We start from the raw sequence: 20,171 nt of genomic DNA on the forward strand, positions 1-20,171 counted from the left end.
TTTTACTGTCTTACAAGGTCTCAATTTCCCAGTATGAAAAAATAAAACTGGCCTTCCCTTCCTAGCCTATTCACCTCTGCATCCCCGGCACTGAGTACCATTATGGCATTTAGCAGACATGCCAGGTGTCCGATAAACTGATACGTTAATGGATGGCGTCCAGGACGTTTCAATCCCATGAGCCTGATTCCCTGATGGGCATCCGTTAGTTGATGACTGCACCTGGGGAACTGCAGCCACATGGTTTTGTTTATAGATTTTCCCTCACAGCCAAGGTGAACCTCCAAGTGATAAAGAGAAACAAGTAAGTATACTCAAATTCCCATCTTTCAAGGCCCAACATTAAAACTTACTCAAAATAAGATCCTTTTACAAGTCAGCAAAGTGAAGACACTTTCACAACTTCAATATATCAAAGAAACATCAACTTGTTTAAAATTTTTAGAGGGAGTACAGAAGAAAACATTTTGAAAGCACTGCCAAATTCTTTAAAAAAATTAAAATAATTTGTACAAGTCCCAAAATAAACTCAGTCCATTAAAGCAGAAACACACACACACAAGGCAATAAAGGTTTAGACAGAAAGTTAATAAAAGATTAACAAGTAAATTCCAGATATGGCCCTACTGTTTAACTATTAAACAGCCAACCCAATATAGGACAGGTTTGCTTCTAACAATATCCCTACTGGATCTCTGACTCTATAGCAAGGTATCTTCCAAGCCAAAATATGCCAACTATTTCTGCCTTGAAATAAATACTGTATGTGAACTTTCTGGGCTTAGGTACGTTCTTCTCTTTTATCCAGCCACAAATGGTCCAGTCATCTCAACCACATTTAATAGTAAGTAATCTATAATAATTAAAGTGTAATATGCTAATTAGACCGGAAGGACGAAGCCCGGGGTCCCAGGTACCAGAGGGAAGCCGGTGTCGGCAGCCTGGGGAAGGAAGGCCTACTCTTGCATGAATTTCGTGCATCGGGCCTCTAGTGTATAAATAAAAACATACATATGTGTACAGAAGCCTCCCTCCCCACATCCGCAGTATCGCTTTCTATAGTTTCACTTACCTACCGCAGCCCATCGTGGTCTGAAAATATTAATTGGAAAATTCCAGAAATGAACAATTCATAAGTACTAACATTCTGAGGAGCATGATGAAATCTCAGGGCATCCTGCTCCATCCCACGTGGGACGTGAACCATCCCTTCGTCCAGAGAATCCGCGCTGGATACACTCCCCACTCATTAGTTACTTAGCAGTGGTCTCGTTAGCACAGTGCGTGTGTTCAAGTCACTCTTGTTTTACTTAATAATGGCCCAAAAGTGTAACAGTAGTGATGCTGGCAATCTGGATAAGTCTTTAAGCGAAAAAGTACAGTACATTAAGACATTTTCAGAGAGAGGGGGAGAGCACATACACGTAAATTTTATTGCAATGTATTGTTGTAATTGTTCTATTTTATCATTAGTGATTACTGTTAATCTCTTAGTGTGCCTAATGGGCTAATGGTAATTCAAAACCGTGAACTACTGTACTGCACTTTTTTAGTAAACAAGTTAAAAACCCAGGGATTAAAAAAAAATTTTTTTTTACTGTTTTTTATTGATTTTAGAGAGAGAGGAGAGGAGAGGGGTGAGAGAGAGAAACATAGGTGAGAGAGAAACATCCATTGGCCTGCACGCCCCCTACTGGGGATCAAGCCTGTAACCTGGGCACGTGCCCTGACTGGAAATCAAACCTGAGACCCCTTGGTGCATGGGACCTGAGCCACTCGGGCCGGGCCAAAGCCCAGGGATTTGATGTTGGCTCTAGAAGAAAAGGCCATTTGTAACTTCCTTCATTCACAGCCTGCCTTTCCCACCATAATAAACGGAACTCTAGCTCCTCCAAGACCCACTCAGCTGGAAGGAGCCTCTCTCTCCTCTGAACTCCCGTGGTGTTTGTCTAGATCAACGGTTCTCAACCTGTGGGTCGCAACCCCTTTGGCGGTCGAACGACCTTTTCACAGGGGTCACCTAAGACCTGCATATCAGATATTTACATTACAATTCATAACAGCAGCAACATTACAGTGATGAAGCAGCAACGAAAATAGTTTTATGGTTGGGTCACCACATGAGGAACTGTATTTAAAGGGCCAGAAGGCTGAGAAACACTGGTCTAGATTCATTTCTCAATGCATTGCAGCTGCGCACAAGCCTCAGCTCCCTTTCTGGACCAAGGTCCCCGAGGACAGGCTCTGGGGGAAAGTCCTGCTGACCCTCCCCTGGTGCCCGAGCCCGCACCGTGCTGGAAGGTTTGAGTCAATCCCTGCTGAACAAAGGCAGGATTCTCGAATAAATACCCTACTGGCCTCCTGTGCATTAACTCTAAATGCTACTCTATTTCTCTGTCCTGCATGAGCACTGTGCAGTGCTCCAAGCTAATAATAGAGACTAAGTTAAGTGATGTTTCCTGCAAAGCTTCTTTTCACCTCGTATGAGCTAAAATCATCCTAACCACTGAGAAGGCAGCCCCAACATTTTCCAACAGCCTGGGAGCTGGAACTCTGACGGGGAAGCTGCCCTCCGTAGACGTAGACTTCATAACAGAGGTGGATTACCCTCCATGCAGAGCCACGCCCAAATGCTGGGATCCCTACCTCTGGTCATCCCACACATGACCCTTCTAGGAAGATGAGAGCTCAGCAACCCACAGTGCAATCCCTGGGAAGCCCTTTCTAATTAATCCAGATGAGCCAGGCGGACACCTGCCCGGGAGGCTCCTCCCACAGAGCAGGCCGTCGCCGTCACTGCAGATGTAAGCACTGCTTTAAATGGCCAAACTAAGCAGCGTGACAAGTGGCTTCATTGAGAGTCACCATGGCTTCATGTATGAAACTTAAATAAGACCTTTGATACCATAACGCAGTTCCCAACAGAACCTTTAGGGGAGGGGAGAAGGGGACCAAGAGCACACCCTCATTCTCCGCTGCGTCGCACAGTTTTCAATCCTCTAATTGCAGCTCAAGGCTAGAGGGAAATCGGTGGGACAAAAGATCATGGGCGTGTTCTTAGTAACTTATTCCATCTTATTTTCTCATTACGAGGTTAAAAAGTAGTTAAGGCTTAATCTGCTTTTACTCGGAGCCTGAAGATCTGCATGGGGGCCACTGCCTTGAAGATGTAGCGGGAGCAGGAAGGAAGAGGACGGGGCAAGAACAGAACTGCTTTACAGCTGCAAGGAGCCGGGAGAGGTGTGCCCGCTCTCTGCTGGGTCCTTAGACCAAACCTCAGCTGTGAACATCCCAGGGCATCTCCTCCCACAGTCCCCCAACCCCGCCCTACCGAGGACCAATTTGATAATGAATAAACAAAGCACAAACAAAAGCCACTAACAGAATAGAATGAACAGCAAAAGAAGATCGTCTTACACCAAACAGACTTCTTTAACAGACTGGCTGTGACCTCTTCTTTTCCCAGCACCACCACTGAAAACAAGCGAGAACAGAAGGTGACTCAATATGCACAGCCATGAAGAACTCCAGGGCACACCGCACGCATAATTCATGATCCAAAGCAAGCCGCCATCGGCATCAGTTATCCTCTCAATATTTCAAGTGGTGAGAGGTTACTAGATACTCATAAAGTCTCTTATTTCTTCCGCACGGCCCTTCCAAATTTAAGAACAAATTGGGAACTTTATTATCTGCAAATGACATTACTTACAAACCTGACACTATAAATCTGCTAGAATTCACTTGGTATCCATCATAGGGTGGTGGCTAAGCAACCCTAACAAACCAACTAAGGCAGCAGGCAATACGTATCAGCCCTGTTGGAATTGATCTTATCAAATCACTTCTGCTTTGTTTTAAAATAAGAGCCCCCGTTTTCTTCCCACTGCGGTTAAAACTCATCCCACACACTCAAATCAGAGAGACACGCTTTCCGCCTCACAGACGGGGACTCTGAAACCCAGAGAGGTCACCTGGCACGTCTGAGATCTCACAGTCAGGCAGAGAGGCCCAGGACTGCCTCGCTTCAGCACCCAGACTGCCTCCTCCATCCCCAAGGACCTGCCCAGGGGCCTGTGTCCTGTGCAGTGTGGTCTGAATTAGCCCAGGGTGGTCCCCCTGACTCCATTCACATTCTATCCAAGGCCATGGTCCATGCTGCTGTCCTGAGTGTTCGTAAATATTGTAAATTTGACATTTCGCCACGTGACCCTCCAATATTTCCCCCTCACCGAGAGGAAACAAATCATCAAATCAAAAGAATACTTTAGCTTTATATCAAGCTGCCAAGAGTTCTGTTCTAGTGGGGAAAAAAGTTAGCTGACAGATTAGATAGGCTAAAAAAATATTTACAAGGAATGTGCACCTACAAGGGAAATGGCTGATTCCCAGTAATTGTCATGACCTTCCTGCCCCCACCCCGACTGCATCGAAGTTCGATGGCTCTGGTGGTTTGCAGAGAGGACCCCAGCATCACCTCTGCTTTGCTGGAGACCTGCTCCTATGCCTCCAACCCCACCCACCTGGCTCCAAGGGCTCCCTTCCTCGGGCCTCTCTTGGCTCCTGAAGATCTTTTCATCCCAGCATTTACTACCCAGCCCCACAACTCTATGTCTACTGCTTGCTCCCCTCCCTGGACTGCAGCTTCCGGGGACCGGGGCCTGGTCACCCCGACTCTCCATGACCTTCCCAATGCCTCGTCATTGCAGGTTTCCAGTTAATGGGTACACAGAGTTAAACAACCGTGCCTTGCACGCACACTATTTTGTTTTTCATTCAACCGACCACCCATGTTTGACAGGTGGAAAGCTATCATTTTCCCAAGAGGCATTATATACAGGGTGGTGGCAGAGAGCGTAGGTTCCGGAGTGGGTAGCCACGTGCCATGGTGCCCAGGCCAAGTTACTCAGCCCCCCTGAGCCTCCGTGTTCCTCACCTGTAAACAGGGATCATGGTGATCAGAGCTACCACTTATTAAACATACGGCAAAAACTACTCTGGACACTCCTTCCTTCAGCTAATCCTCACATCGTCTGAGGCGGCTGGCAGCAGGGGCAAAGGCGTAGGCGCTGTTAGAACGATTCCCTTTGTTTACAGATGAGCAAACTGAGACCAAGCTTCCTGATACCCTAATCCACTGGATCTCAGAGGCAAAAGGTGTAAGGCCGCTTTATCTGATGCTGGTTAAGCGGCTCGCAGAAGAACACTTCCCCGCAGCGTTCATCTCTGTCCACAGCAGCGGCCGCCAACCTTTCGGACCCCGCGGACCACCGGTTGGCGACTGCTGGTCTAGAGGACACCTGTCCTCTGTCCCCCTCCAGAGAAAAATACTGGACTCCTTGGGGTGAAAGGGGAAGGAGGAGGAAGTGGGAAGTTACTCGTATGTGACAATCCGAAGTGACACACTGGGATTCCAAGCATTATCCACTCATCTGCGTGACTCCTGCGCCTGCATCCCTGGAAGGCCAGAGCGTGTCTGTGCTCGGCTGAGAACAAAGCCACCAACACACCACCAGACCCTTCAAAAGCAAGTATTTGTCTGCAACTAAAGGCACAGGATTCTTTTCTAACGAAGAGCAACGTGACGCTTCCCCCCGGTTTTACACTGGCTCTGCCTTCAATACAAACCCTCCCCTCCCCACCCCCACCCCTCCCTGCGTGAGTTAACTAATGTGCCTTGAGTCACAAATGGCACCGTAAGTCAGGAGATTTATGAGCTGTAACAAGGGACAGCGGGCGTATTCCGACCTTCCTGTGAACACCTGGGGCCGGCTACAGGGCACTTCATCACTTCCTGGAAACAGTACCTGTGTTTTTGGCTCAGGGACAGAATTTTAACAGCCCTGCTAATTGACCAGATGCAACCATCCCTGCTATGTGGGTCAGCTTCTCTCTCCCTCTTTTTTTTTTTTAAATATATTTTTATTGATTTTTTACAGAGAGGAAGGGAGAGAGAAAGAGAGTCAGAAACATCGATGAGAGAGAAACATTAATCAGCTGCCTCCTGCACATCTCCTACTGGGGATGTGCCCGCAACCCAGTACATGCCCTTGACCGGAATCGAACCTGGGACCCTTCAGTCCTCAGGCCGACGCTCTATCCACTGAGCCAAACCGGTATTGGCAGTCTCCCTCTTTTTTTAAGTATGTTTTTATTGATTTCAGAGAGAGGAAGGGAGAGATAGAAACATCAGTGGTGAGAGAGAATCAACAATGGGCTGCCTCCTGCATGCCTCCTACCAGGGCATATGCCCTGACCTCCTGGTTCACGGGTCGACGCTCAACTACTAAGCCACACAGGCCGAGCTGGGTCTCCTCCCGCTGCCCCATGTCACACAGACAAGGCTCAGGGGGCAGAAACAGCCCTCGGGAGGCGGCCAAGAGGCTAGCACAGCCCTAAGGAGCTCTGTCTGGCTGCAGTAAAGCTGGCCCAACCGTCTCAAATGCCAGTTCCTGAAATGACCAAGCAGAAGGCAAGCGCATTTTCCTTTTGCCCACACCAAGAACAGGAGATGGAAATGCTGTCGCAACCAGAAAGAATGCACAGGACAGGGGAGGGACCGGAGGGTGTGCACGTGTGTGTTTTTCTGGGGAGAAGAAAAGGCACACACAGGCACAGAGGCTTAATAAAAGAGAAAACTCAAAGGAAACACCTGCCCCAACCTAGAGGGGCACAAGCAGGCCAGCCATCTGGGAGCGAGCGGGGTCAGCGAAGGGGACGGATGCAGCCTACGGGGCTGTGCGTGCCATTTTTGTTACAATAACCTGCGCACAAAACGGCCCGGCTCCCAGCAGACCAGTGGGCTGTTCTGGGCATCACAGCGTTCTGGAAAATTCACATTTCTCTCTTTAGTTCTTTCCCACGCAATTTATAAGCAACGGGCCTCCTGAATCCAGGGCACCGCAGCCATGCCGTGTGGAAGTGTGGCCGAGGTGAATGAAGAGAAGCCCAGAATGAATACAAATTCTCAATAACACGTCCGGAAAATGTGGCTCGTGCTTTCCTCCTCGCCGTCTGCACTGATTTGGACACTTAGTATGAGATGGAGGCTTTGTGTGTCGTTCTGCTTCTCCGAGAACCTGGTGGGTGATTCTGTTAGCGCTGGTAACATATTTTAAACACAAAAGCCACTCTAACAGGATTTGATTGTTTACTTTTTTTTGCAAGTCAAACACATTTTAGTGGGCTGGGTTAGACCCATCCTTTTTTTTAAATATATTTTTTATTGATTTCAGAGAGGAAAAGAGAGGGAGAGAGAGAAACATCAATGATGGGAGAGAATCAATTACTGGCTGCCTTCTACACGCCCCCTACTAGGGGACGGAGCCCGGAACCCAGGTATATGCTCTGACCGTGATCTCCTGGTTCATAGGTCGATGCTCAGCCACTGAGCCCTGTCAGCCGAGCTAGGCCCATTCTTTATTCACTATACTCACTGAAGAGCAAATGGTGCGGATGATCTCTTAAATTTTGAACCTCTGCTGATACCAGGATCCACCCAAGGCACATTTCCTGAGCAGAACTCCCCAAGCTGGAGTCTAGAAACACAATGGTGTGGACTCTGAAGGCTGGCTGTAGGGCAGAAGGAGAAAAAGCCGCCCCCACGGGCTCAGGCGGTTTTCCTGGGGCCGAAAGGCAGAAGCAAGGTTTGCAGTCAGTGAAACACAGCTCGTTATCAATTCTTTTCCACTAATTTCTCACCCCGACACCACATTAGTCTATCTGCCACTGTCTTGTTGTAATCAGCAGTACATTTGTTTGCAGGCATGTAAGATTTGTAATTATTGCTGTGTCTAAACATTACATCACATTATAATGGATGAATTAAGCTGTGAAATGCATAATTATGCTGAAAACAGTGGTATTCCAATATGCATCACAAAAGCCAATTACAAAGATTACTCTTCTTTTAAATCACCAAGGTAAGCTTTATTATAATTCCAAAGCCCTTTTTTAAGTCCCACCATTTTGACTCAGTCATTTGTCTTTTTCTAATTGCACGGCAACAGTGTTCCAAGCACAAGGAGGGATTATCAGCCCTGAAGGAAATAAGGTTGTTTCTCAAAATTCTGGAAAGTGGAGAGCTTGCTCAGCTTAAAATCTGTAAAAGAATCTTGAAAGAATCAAAGGCCTGTCACTATAGGGCTAATTAAGCAGTACATCCATTTGTAAATTATGATATATATACATATATGTGTGTGTGTGTGTGTGTGTGTGTAGATAGATATATAGATATAGTATATTATATCTATACTACGGTCCCAGTGCATGGATCCATGCACATTGAAAGGAAATTAATTAGAAGAAATATTTTAACCCCTAGAGTGCCAGGGAGCGCAATCACGCTCCTCCTGTCTTTCGCCAAAAGTGCCGGGAGCGCTATCGCACTCCTCCTGTAGCGTCCAGTTCTAAGTCTGCTTTTATTAGTGATGATGATATTGCTAAATATGTCAATTCTTGCTGTGAAGATGACGATTTTGTGGAAGATATTGAATATGTAACTTCATTTACTTGCGATTCATAATTTTTTTCCTAAACTGCTGTAAAATCAGCAAAAATGCCTTGGAAATTTTAGCATAGTTCCTAGGATACTGGTTGGCACTCAAATGACAGAAATGTCAACCAAATTTGCGATCAACAATGACAGATCAAAACACAAGCGTGCGATTGTGGTGCCAGTGAGAGCTTTATATGTTTCGTGCATGCACAAGTCAGCTTAGCCTTTTATATATATGCTAAAGGCCTGGTACACAAAATTCATGCACTCAAGGGGGGGAGGGGGGTCGGAGCCTTCTGGCCTGAGGAGGGGGAGGGACCGGGACCGAGAGGTCGGCCGTTCCCGCCCACTCGCTGGCCCGACCCCTGTCGCTGGTCGCCCTCTGTGTGTGGGGCGACCGGCAGGTCGGTGGTCTTGGCCTGGTGCCACCCGCGTCCCCTGCCACCCACCCCCGGTTCCCCGTTTGCCATGGGGCAATCGGAGCCTGCTGGCCAGGAAAGGGACCTAGAGGTGGTCGGTGCGCCTCATAGTGGCCGGCTGAGTGGTCATTCTGGTCCTTCTGCTGTTAGGGTCAATTTGCATATTACCCTTTTATTATATAGGATACACTCATCACAGAATCACTCATAACAACAAAAACCTGAAACAACTTAAATGTCAAATGGTAGAACAAAGGTAAAAATCTGTTGATGTACTATTCTGTAAGCATTTATAATTACTGAACAGATACTAATAACATAAAACCATATTTGAGACAGCTTACGTTAAAAAAACAATAAATTATGTATACCAGATTTCCAAATACAAGGTGGGGCAAAAGTAGGTTTACATTTGCTCATATGGAAAAGAATACAATAACTAATCCATAATAATAAAAGCATAATATGCTAATTAGACCAGACGACCTTCCAGACAAAGCCAGGGCTGCGAGGGAAGCCCAGGTCCCGGGTGCCAGAGGGAAGCCGGTGCCGGCAGCGGGGGAACGAAGGCCTACTCCTGCACGAACTTTTGTGCATCGGGCCTCTAGTAAATAATAATGCAAGAATAAACTGTTTCAAAAACTCACAACTATAAACCTACTTTTGCCCTCCCCTATGGAAGTATAAACCTGGGCTTTTGGAATAATTGTAGGGACAGCAGCCTCTAACACCTCTTGAGCTCTTGCCATGTGTCAAACACTGTTCTGAGCACCTTACATGGATTAACGTGATCTTCAGGACACCACGTGAGTAGAGAATATTAGGATGCCCAAAGTCACACAGCTAACAAGTGGTGACTTGTGAACCCAGCATTCTCCCTCAAGAGCCCTTGCAACTAACCACTCGGTGATAATGCTTCCATTTTAAACTGCAACACAAAATTCCAAATGTTTCAACCCAAAATATAAAGACAAACAAAATATAAAGTAAAAATGTAAAGTTATCTTGCACTTCCTAGGATTTCAATTACAATGTAACTTAAGTAGAATTTTGATAAATTGAGGGACAAAGGAAGACAAACTCCAATGTTGATATGATGAAAGAGGTAAGAAAAACACTCTCTTATGGTGGTAGGCAGTGTGCAACCTAATGAAATGCATAAAACATGGCGCTCCACTAGTGCAAAATTAATAAAAACCAGTAATTCTAGGCAGTCTGTGGTATCATAAAAATAACAGAGGGTAAAGTCAGTGAATCTTAGTCCACAATAAAGTGCTAACTGTCTTCTAGCCAAATTCGCCTTTATCCCAGGATCTGTTATGGTTGAGGTTCAGAGGAAGGAAAAATCGATGTTTTCGGATGCATTCCCAGGGATCACAGAGGCATGCGGCCACCTGGCTGTGAGGATAACCAACACTCCTTTTCTCCCGGGCTCGGAGGAGGAAGTCTCCGGCGGCACCCTTAGACATGGGCCTAGAGGACAGGTGTGTTGTTAGCCCAACAATAACTAGAACGTGAGTCTGAACAAATCATTTGACGCTACCTTTACGTTCTCCCAGCTGCCAATCGCTTCCATGGTCTCAACAGAGGCCTGCCCGATGGAAAAGCACAGGCTAGGACAGGGGTGGGCAAACTTTTTGACTCGAGGGCCACAATGGGTTCTTAAACTCGACCGGAGGGCCGGAACAAAAGCATGGATGGAGTGTTTGTGTGCATTAATATAAATTCAAAGTAAAATCATTACATAAAAGGGTACAGTCTTCTTTTCAATAGTTTTATTCATTTCAAACGGGCCGGATCCGGCCCGCGGGCCGTAGTTTGCCCACGGCTGGTCTAGAACAAGATGAGAACTCAACAGTCACCGACTCTCATATTTTCCCCCAACCCTCCACTCTTAGACAGATGTGATAATTAATACAATAATAACCCCATGGCGTGAAAAATAAGAATCTTATTGAAACTATAATAAAGGTGATAAGTCAAACGGTACCTAGGAGAAATATCATTTTTCTGATTACCTCTTCCTCCTCCATTTTCTTTCTTTTTAAATCCCCCTTTTCAAAAACAGAAAGGCAGGGAAGGAGGCTTGTTCTACGAACCCAAATTCACTAGTACCGTAACAATGTACTAATACTACATTCATTTATATGCATCTCATTTATATGCATCGTTTTAGCAGTGGGGAGGATCTAAGAAAAATTAACTCTTTAATTCTCTCAACATTTAATATGCTAAGAATGAAAAACCATCTCAACAACGCGTCCTTCATCAAAGAAATCTATAAGTAGCAGCCATATATTTTCCTGATGACAGGATCCAATTTAATTTATACTGCCTTTGGAGTCAGTGAGCATGCAGTCTTTGGTGTTCAGAAATCACGGATGACTTCAATCCCTCTCGATACAAAAGCAAATCCATAAATAACTCTGAGAAATGTAAAGCCTTCTGAAAGAGGGGGCATTTCCCCCGCCCCCCTCCCTGCCCCATCGCCCCAAAAAGCTGATTAGTTTTGGAAGTTTTTAGAAATCTTCAGATACCATGCATTTTCCTATCTCAGGATCCTGCCTATTTTGAGACCTGCCTGAGATTTCTCGCAAACAAATGATCTGAACTGAAAATCAATGGAGAAGAATGATCTGGGTTATTACTTTCCACCTACTCACCTAAGTCAAGCAAATTCAAAGCTGTAGCCAGTCTTTCTCAGTAGGATCATATTTTTCCCCCAGAAAATCAAAAGCCAGTTTTTTCAGTAATTACTCAAACATGCAAATGAATTTCTCTGTGTGTGGCCAGATTCCATATATACAAACAACAATTACATCACCGAAGTCCCTGATCAGCTCCCCATGGCCAATGCCATGTAACTGTGGAAAGGGGCCACATGCTAACCCGCCAAGCTCAGGGAAGGCCTGCAAGGCGGTCTTGCAAACTCAAAGACCTAAAGTCACCACAAAGGACGTCTGAAATTAAAATTTAACTAAATGCAGTTATGGTGGGTAGTCACATCCTAGGCCCTTATCTTCCCCGACAAGGTCAATCATTACCTTAACTGAGCTTATTGTCTTTTTGCATCTACGATAACATATCATTGAAATGTCAGGGTAACTTGAAACTTCTCTCCCCCCCCCCCCCCCCCCCCGGACTTCTCAGGGCACAACCAATGCCACAACAGATACCACAAATTCCTTCATTGTTAGTGTTACCATGTTAATTGTTGACTGTTAACTATCCTGTACCCACCTAAATAAAAGAAGTGTCTATCATTTTATTTTTTATCCAATCCCAGAGGTTTCCCACTTTGCTTTCTCCCACCTCTCTAATCTATCACCAGTGGATTTCATGTAACCCACCCACATCTCCTCCTTTGATTGTAATGTACAAAAATAGATTTTTTTAAAAATGCCATTTTCGGGAGCATTATCCCAATCCATTGAGAGTCTGCTTCATGACAATTGTCGACAGTTTGGCTCAAAGAAACTCACAAAAGCCCTAGCTGGCTTGGCTCAATGGATAAGAGCGTCGGTCTGTGGACTGAAGGGTCCTAGTCAAGGGCACATGCCTGGGTGGCTGGCTCGATCCCCACAGGGGGCATGGAGGAGGCAGCCTATCAGTGATTCTCTCTCATCATTGATATTTCTAACTCTCTCTCCCTCTCATGTTCTCTCTGAAATCAATAAACATATTTTTTTAAAAATTAAGTGCAGCCCTAACCAGTCTGGCTCAGTGGATAGAGCGTCAGCCTGCGGACTGAAGGGTCCCAGGTTCGATTCTGGTCAAGGGCATGCACCTTGGTTGTGGGCACATCCCCAGTAGGAGGTGTGCAGGAGGCAGCTGATCGATGTTTCTCTCTCACGGATGTTTCTAACTCTCTATCCCTCTCCTTCCTCTCTGTAAAAAAATCAATAAAATATATTTTAAGTGTAAAAAAGCACACACAGATGATAGGAATTGCACAGTACTCAGGTGTGTTCTTCTCTGGGCTCTTTATGTGCCAGTCCCCCATTAACTCAGGAACGCCAGACAGACCTCTGTCCTCTCATCAACACTGAGTAAGAGGATGTCGGTCGCAGCCAGGTTAAAAGATGTTCAACAGCGTGGCATCTCAAGGCCTGGCCTAAAAAGCCCTTCCCTCCTTCCACCATGCCTTAGTGTCTCAAAACTATGCAAAATAATTCCCAGTCAACTCCCCCTAGGCAGGAAGCCAGCGACTGAATCTGCTCCTAGCCTCCAGAAGCACTTGACTTAAAGGTGTGGCTGTACAACACTGAATGCACTAAATGCCACGGACCTGCTTCCTTACAAATGGTTACTCGGATGTGATGTGAATTTCCATGAGAGGAGGAGGAAGAGGAGGAAGGAGCAGCAGCTTGGACTCAGTAAGCCACTCTGCCCAGAACCGAAAGGCACACACAACCGAAGAGCAGTCTTGACACAGCTCCAGGTCTCCTTTCCTCCTTGCCCTTCTCGCAAGTGCCCTTTGCACAGATTTGCAAAAGCAGAGGAAGCAGCTGGAACAGCCTGGGTGCCTGGGGCTGCCAGTCTAGAGCGTGGAGTTCCTTCCTGAGGCCCATGACACAGCCTCCAGGCTCACAGCACCCATGGGAATCCACCGCCGGCCCCCACCAGGACCCTGGGACCTCTGTCCTCCTCCATTTCCGACCCCCCCCGCCAACATTCTCTCTGCTTCTGTAGTCTTTGCCTTCTGTAAACCTACCACTAAAGATAAACATTTGATTTTTGTTTTGTTTCTTTTACTAATTTACTCTCTAAGTAACAATCCGTATTTTCAGCTAAGAGACTATGTTGAGGAAGGAAAATGAAAAAATGTTTTCAAGCACTCAGTGCCAAAAATAGAAAATAACTACAAATGTTCCCTTCTCCCTCTGCACGTAAGTCGGCCCTGCTGGCCATGGTGTCTGGGAGTCATTATCCATCGTAAACAGCACATATAGAACCATCTCTGCACTCATTACAGGCGGCAACTTTTCCAGGGGCTTCCATGAGCTCAAACCAGCAACCTTGACTCTGTCCAGAGCTTTGAAAGCAATGTCATGTGGGAGAAGAGAAAACAGCTGGTACACACCATGAGGAACATCTGCCCGCACCACCCTCCTCTCCGTCTATAGTTTCCCTCTTTGAGAGGCCAATGTCAGGGTTGGGGTGGGGTTAGCTGGAAAGAGCTATGGAACAGCAGGCTTGGGGGAGGGGAGTGCTCACTGCCTAAAGAAAGAGAAGGCAAGGTCAGGTGGTAGAAGGCAAGGTCAGGTGGTAGAAGGCAGGTCAGGTGATAGAAGGCAGGTCAGGTGGTAGAAGGCAAGGTCAGTGATAGAAGGCAAGGTCAGGTGGTAAAAGGCTTTCTGTATTTTGGGCACTGAATGCTTGAAAACATTTTCTCACTTTCCTTCATTCGCTTTGCATCCTGATAGCTGCCCCTTGCCCACTCTTTCCCCCACCACATCTTTCCTGAAAGAATTAGGAGTTGGGATACAGAGGACAGGAATATATGTACCAGAAAAGTCACGTGGGAAAAGTATATGCTTACCTTAAAGTGCACACTTTAAGACAAAGAGCATAAACAACCTGAAAAAAAGCACTTTGCCAAAGAGTCGATTAAGAAACACCAGAATTTCTTGAGTTCTTTAAAAATAACCAATCCGCTTTGAGCCCCTTCCCACCTGCTCAGCCCTGCACCAGGCACTGTCTAGGGCAGCGGTTCTCAACCTGTGGGTCGGGACCCCTTTGGGGGTCGAACGACCCTTTCACAGGGGTCGCCTAAGACCATCAGAAAACACATACATAATTACATATTGTTTTTGTGATTAATCACTGCTTTAATTATGTTCAATTTGTAATGATGAAAATACATCCTGCATATCAGATTTACATGACGATTCATAACAGTAGCAAAATAACAGTTATGAAGTAGCAACAAAAATAATTTTATGGTTGGGGGTCACCACAACATGAGGAACTGTATTAAAGGGTCGCGGCATTAGGAAGGTTGAGAACCACTGGTCTAGGGAGTGTGACCTGCCAGCACAGGAAACATCGGGTCTCAGAGAAGAGAGTATGTAACCGTAGGGGAGAACTGCCACACTTACAGGGGAGAGAGTCTTCGTGGTTCAACAAAGACATGTCATCATGCGTGTTCCGTGGCTGTCTGGGATGCCTGTCAATCACTCTGGGTTCTATAGGCTGCCCAGACATGAGGAGCCAAGTGGGGCTCAGAGGGTCAGCTTCATTAATGCAAAAGCAGGACTGGGGAAGGCAGGCCAAAAGGGGCCTCCTCACCCCCAATGAAGGGAAGGAAAGCAGCCCCCAAAGGAAGGGAAACCTGACCGCCACCGGCAGCTGGCTTTGCAATCAGAGCAGCTGAACCAGGGAGCACAGACCTGGCCGGGCCTGCCCCCAAGCAGACCACCGGGTGTACTTTCCACAGAGCCTAGAACACCAAGCAGCTCAGCTTTCCACTCCACCCAGCGCACAGGAGTGCCGAGGCTGCAGAGACAAGAGAGGGCAAGAAAAGAGGGCGGCACCCGCCTCCTGGTATTAAAAAAAAACACGGGGGGAGGGGGGGAAGTCTTGCCAGTGCTGCTCAGGTGGTTAGAGCATCGCCCCGTACACCAGAGCACCGTGGCTTCGATTCCCGGTCCAGGCACATACCCAGGTCATGGGCTCAACCCCTGGTTGGGGCACGTGCGGGAGGCAACCCATGGATATTTCTGACATCGATATCTTTCTTTCGCTCTCTCTCTCTCCCCTTCCTCTCTCTAAAATCAGAAATAAATAGGTAAATTGGGCCCTAATGGAGGGATCAGGTCCTTAATCCTAACAGGCTCCTATGACGAGAAGGGAGTTCATGGGTGGATGGAGACAGCGACCAAAAATATAAAAATGTTCGCTCCACTATCAGCCCCACCCGCACCCATACCATGTAGCAGAAGCCCCTCAATTCCTTACAAACACACGGAGAATAACCATTTTCTCAACACACTCTCTCACCTAATCCCCAAGACAACCTCGTGAGGTACACTGGAAATGTTTTAGGCGTTAAAATGAAGTAAATGCGTAAGAACTAAGCGTTACGTGAGGCTTACTGGGAGTAAGACTAGCAGGTGGCAGAGTAGGGTCCAAAAGCTCTGTTAACGAAGAAAAAATACTTTCTCTAGGAAATCTACGCTGCCTGGGCAGGGATGGGCTTGCGATTTAAAGGGACGGCCATCACGTGATGCGATTTACTCCTCAAGGCCTTCCCAGCCTTTGAATTCTATCAGGCACAGTATTTGTTTCTCCCACTGCATGATTAAGGTTTTAATTTTTATAGGAAACAAAGCCCAGGAGAGTTCAAAGAGGACACTTCACAAAAATAAAAGCCAAGAAGCATCAATATTAATAAAGCTAAACTCCAAAGATATTTAATAACCTTTGTGAAATTAAAAACAGTGACTAATTCAATCCAAACAACTAGGTCAGCTCAAATTCCAGCAACTCTAAAACTGAGATATAACAAGGCAAGAACTTTGCTCTGCTTCAGTGGTCAAAATGAAGGGCCTATTCAAGGGAAAGACCAGCAATGCAGCGACAATGGGAACGCTTGGGGCATCTGGGGCACAGGGGGAGGGAGTTGGGACAGGGGACGAAGCAAGATGATCACTATAGTACCACCTAGGAGTTTGACAGAACATGTGAATGTCCAAAAAAAAAAAAGGACATTTCTCACAAACCACCAAAGAGTCATTCAGCCAACATCTGACAGGCTCACAGAAGCCACAAAGCCCCAGGCGTGTCTCCTGCTCAGAGAAGGGTACAACCTCATCAAAGAGCAATCAGGGCACATACACAGACACTAGCAGAGCAGGGCAAAACGCCAGAGTGCCTCGGAGAGCTACACAGCGGGCGAGAACTTGAACTCAGGCAAAAGGGACTTGACCGGAGATGTGCAAAGGCATCGAGTGAACTAGCGAATGAAAGAAACCAAATCTAAAGACCATGTGCCAACGCTCTGTCTACCTGCTTTGGGTTGCTCCCAATTATCCTTAAAAATAGCCTTTAATAATCTGGAGAGTAGGATGTTCAGTGACAAACTACACTGAACCCAAGTTCGACTCATTAAGGTGCACTCTTTCAATTTAAAAACACACAGCATTCATTCAACGGCTTACATGGAATGGCAAAGCACTAGAATCTTGCTGTAGGCCTATGTCCTGGCCTCAATAATCCACATACCCAACCTCAGGAGTGTTCAGCTTTTCTGCCATATTGGTAGAAAAGAACAGAAGATGCCCGGCCAGCGTGGCTCAGTGGTTGAGCATCGACCTATGAACCAGGAGGTCAAACAGTTCGATTTCTGGTCAGGGCACATGCCTGGGTTGTGGGCTTGGTCACTAGCGGGGGGAGTGCAGGAGGCAGCCAGTGAATGATTCTTCCTCATCATTGATGTTTCTCTCTCTCTCTCCCTTTCCCTTCCTCTCTAAAATAAAAAAAAAAATGTTTTAAAAAAAGAACAGAAATAAATATCGCACAAGAAGAAACTTACTCCAGAACACCCAGACAAGTAAGGGGGAGGGAAGCCTGGCTGTTGGAAGCTGGCAGTCCAGCCAGAGCCTGCAGAAAGCAGGGGAAGGTTCCCACATCTGACTTTTAGGCTCATTACTGGCCTCATTCAAATTTCCTGTCACTCAACCCATTTATCTTAAGTGAGATAAATCAGTAATCTCTCTGGCCACATAATTAGATCTTTTTTAAAAAAAAAAAAAAAAAGAACTTTTAAAACCAAGAGGTAGTCAGCTGAGTTTTCCAAAACATGGCATTTCTTTCATTGGTCAAAATAAAAAAAGAGAAATACTGTACTTTCCTAGACCAACTACATTAGTATGGCGTAGGCTGGATTTAATGACCTATTGACAATGACAGGGCCAACACAGACTTTTCACAAAATAATGTTTAAAACTATTAATCCAACTTTACATTTCTTCTGTATAAAATCAAGGAAGACAGTAATTTGCTTTTTACTCACAATGTCCCAAAACTGAAAAAAAAAATTCAAATTCTAGGTGTTTTTTTTTTACATTGTATCAAAATTACCAGTTTACATGTAATAACTTAATCAATAATAAAAAAAAATTTACCAGTTTACAGGGGTACTTGGTACTAATAAAATGTAAAAGCAAGTAACCAACTTTTTCAATGTTTCTAAAAGCAAAATGACTTCTTAAAAAGACAAAAAGCTACCAATAGAGTCAAAGGTTTCTGCCAAGGTAAAATATATTTTAATAATCTAGGGACTGGATAAACATATTTTAAATGTATGCCCTAACCCAGTGGTCGGCAAACTGCGGCTCTTTGGCCCCTTGAGTGTGGCTCTTCCACAAAATACCACGTGCGGGCGCGTACGTACAGTGCGATTGAAACTTCGTGGCCCATGTGCAGAAGTCGGGTTTTCCGAAAGGAGATAGACGAAACAAGTATACAAGATGAGTGTGGATGGGAGAGTTGGAAGGGGTCGACCTCAATGAATGTACCTCAATCAGATTGAGGACGTTTTTAGCAAAGGCCAGTTTAGGAGTACCCTAATTAAGTTAATAACAATGTACCTACCTATATAGTTTAAGTTTAAAAAATTTGGCTCTCAAAAGAAATTTCAATCGTTGTACTGTTGATATTTGGCTCTGTTGACTAATGAGTTTGCCGATCACTGCCCTAACCAACTGAACACCCAACATTATAATTCTGTTCCTACATCACCTTCTAATTTTTTATTACTTTACCACTTCCCAAATCTTTTTTTTCCTTAATCCTCACCTGAGGATATTTTTTCCACTGATTTCTAGAGAGAATGGAAGGGAGAGGGAGAGACAGAGAGAGATAAACATGGATGTGAGAGAAACACAACCCTCATGTGCCCCGACCAGGGAATCAATCCTGCAATCAAGGTATCTGCCCTTGACCAGAATCGAACCCACAACCCTTCAGACTGCGACTGACACTCTAACCACTCAGCAACCGGCTAAGGCATTCCCAAATCTTTTGGAAATGTGGCAAATACTAGCAGATGATGGCTATCACAGGAAAATATGAAAGAGGAAAATGTATTTTTTCCTTGTCTTATTGTAATGAATGTACTATAATCACCTTTTTCTACAGCTTTTGTGCCCTCTGCTACTTTTAGAATAGAATCCTAAACAAAACAAAAAGATAATTTATTTCTCTGCCCATAAATAAAATAGACAGTCTATATTATCAAAACACCTGGTAATTTATTCCTATTCAATATATAAAATAATTTACAATTTTCAACCATTTCTTTGTTGAGAAAAAATCATCTCTTCCTTAGAGCCTGAATGACAAACCAGGTGTGCCTCCTTTAACTGGCAAATAGGCAAAATGATAACGAGAATGGACCTGTTTGTGGAATTTTTGACTATGACCAAAAATAAACAGCTGAGGTTAGGAGACAAAAATTCCAGCCTCATTGCTTACTCCTCAAAGTTCTTGGAATTCCTCTGCAAGATCTTCACTTGTTCAATAACCTATGCCTTTCCCTTTGTGGCTAATAACCTCAGTTGTATGAATGTTCCATCTGGATTAAGAATTGGCTTTCGTTAGCTCCTTCAATCAGCTACTCTGTGAATATGTAACTCTCAACCACTTCATTCAATTTAGTTAGACAATAGAGAAGTATCTGCTTTCGGGAAGAAAACACAATGGCAAATATAAAACGAACTGAAGCATCATCTACCAAGTCTCAGACTGTGAGAAGACACCAGATAATCATACAGAATGGACAGCTCAGTTGACAGGTAACTGAATACGATGGCTTTTTTTCAAGTTGAAGAATTAAACTCAGCCTAGATCTAGGGCAAGGGGAAGATGTTACCTTCGGAAATATTGGTGTCTGGTTCCTTCCCGACACTATGACGAGCTGCATCAGCCAGGACAAAGATCACAGTGGTACAGTCTTCTATTTCACCACCTCTCAATGTGCTCTGGGGGTGGGGGGCCGAGGGAAGAAACTGGCAATGATACTATCATTAGGTTTGTCCTCAGGACACTTGGAATGTTGTTAGCCAAGCCTGTGCTCCACAAATATCTGAGATGTTTAAAGAATTGCTCCAAAGAATGCCTTCACATGTGGGAAATGGACAGAGTCCAAACTGAACACTCAGGATGCCAATTAAGCAGAATCAGAAGTCCCAGACAACTTGTCCTGGGTTCTCCCATTCATTACAATGGTTCAGGTAGGAAGGTAGGTAATT

The 20,171-nt window shown here is 45.3% G+C and overlaps 1 protein-coding gene across 13 annotated transcripts in view; it reads right to left on the bottom strand.

The window, feature by feature from the left end:
• The window catches only part of MFHAS1 (malignant fibrous histiocytoma amplified sequence 1), a 72,560-nt gene that overhangs the window by 47,901 nt on the left and 4,488 nt on the right, over positions 1 to 20,171 (bottom strand). For 3 of the 13 annotated variants that reach the window (XR_004966168.1, XR_004966169.1, XM_036300348.1), the window contains exon 2: positions 3,418 to 3,474. The exons of 6 other annotated variants lie outside the window; for them this stretch is intronic. Coding sequence is in view for 1 of the 7 variants with exons in the window: in XM_036300348.1 (XP_036156241.1) it covers positions 3,418 to 3,474 (57 nt within the window). In the remaining 6 variants the exon portion in view is untranslated. Of the gene's footprint in view, positions 1 to 1,144; positions 1,363 to 3,382; positions 3,475 to 20,171 lie in introns of all 13 variants that reach the window. 4 more of the 13 variants (XR_004966170.1, XR_004966177.1, XR_004966176.1 and 1 more) reach the window with 3 other exon arrangements.

Source organism: Myotis myotis, unplaced genomic scaffold, assembly GCF_014108235.1.
Source record: "Myotis myotis isolate mMyoMyo1 unplaced genomic scaffold, mMyoMyo1.p scaffold_m19_p_3, whole genome shotgun sequence".
Lineage (NCBI taxonomy): Eukaryota > Metazoa > Chordata > Mammalia > Chiroptera > Vespertilionidae > Myotis > Myotis myotis.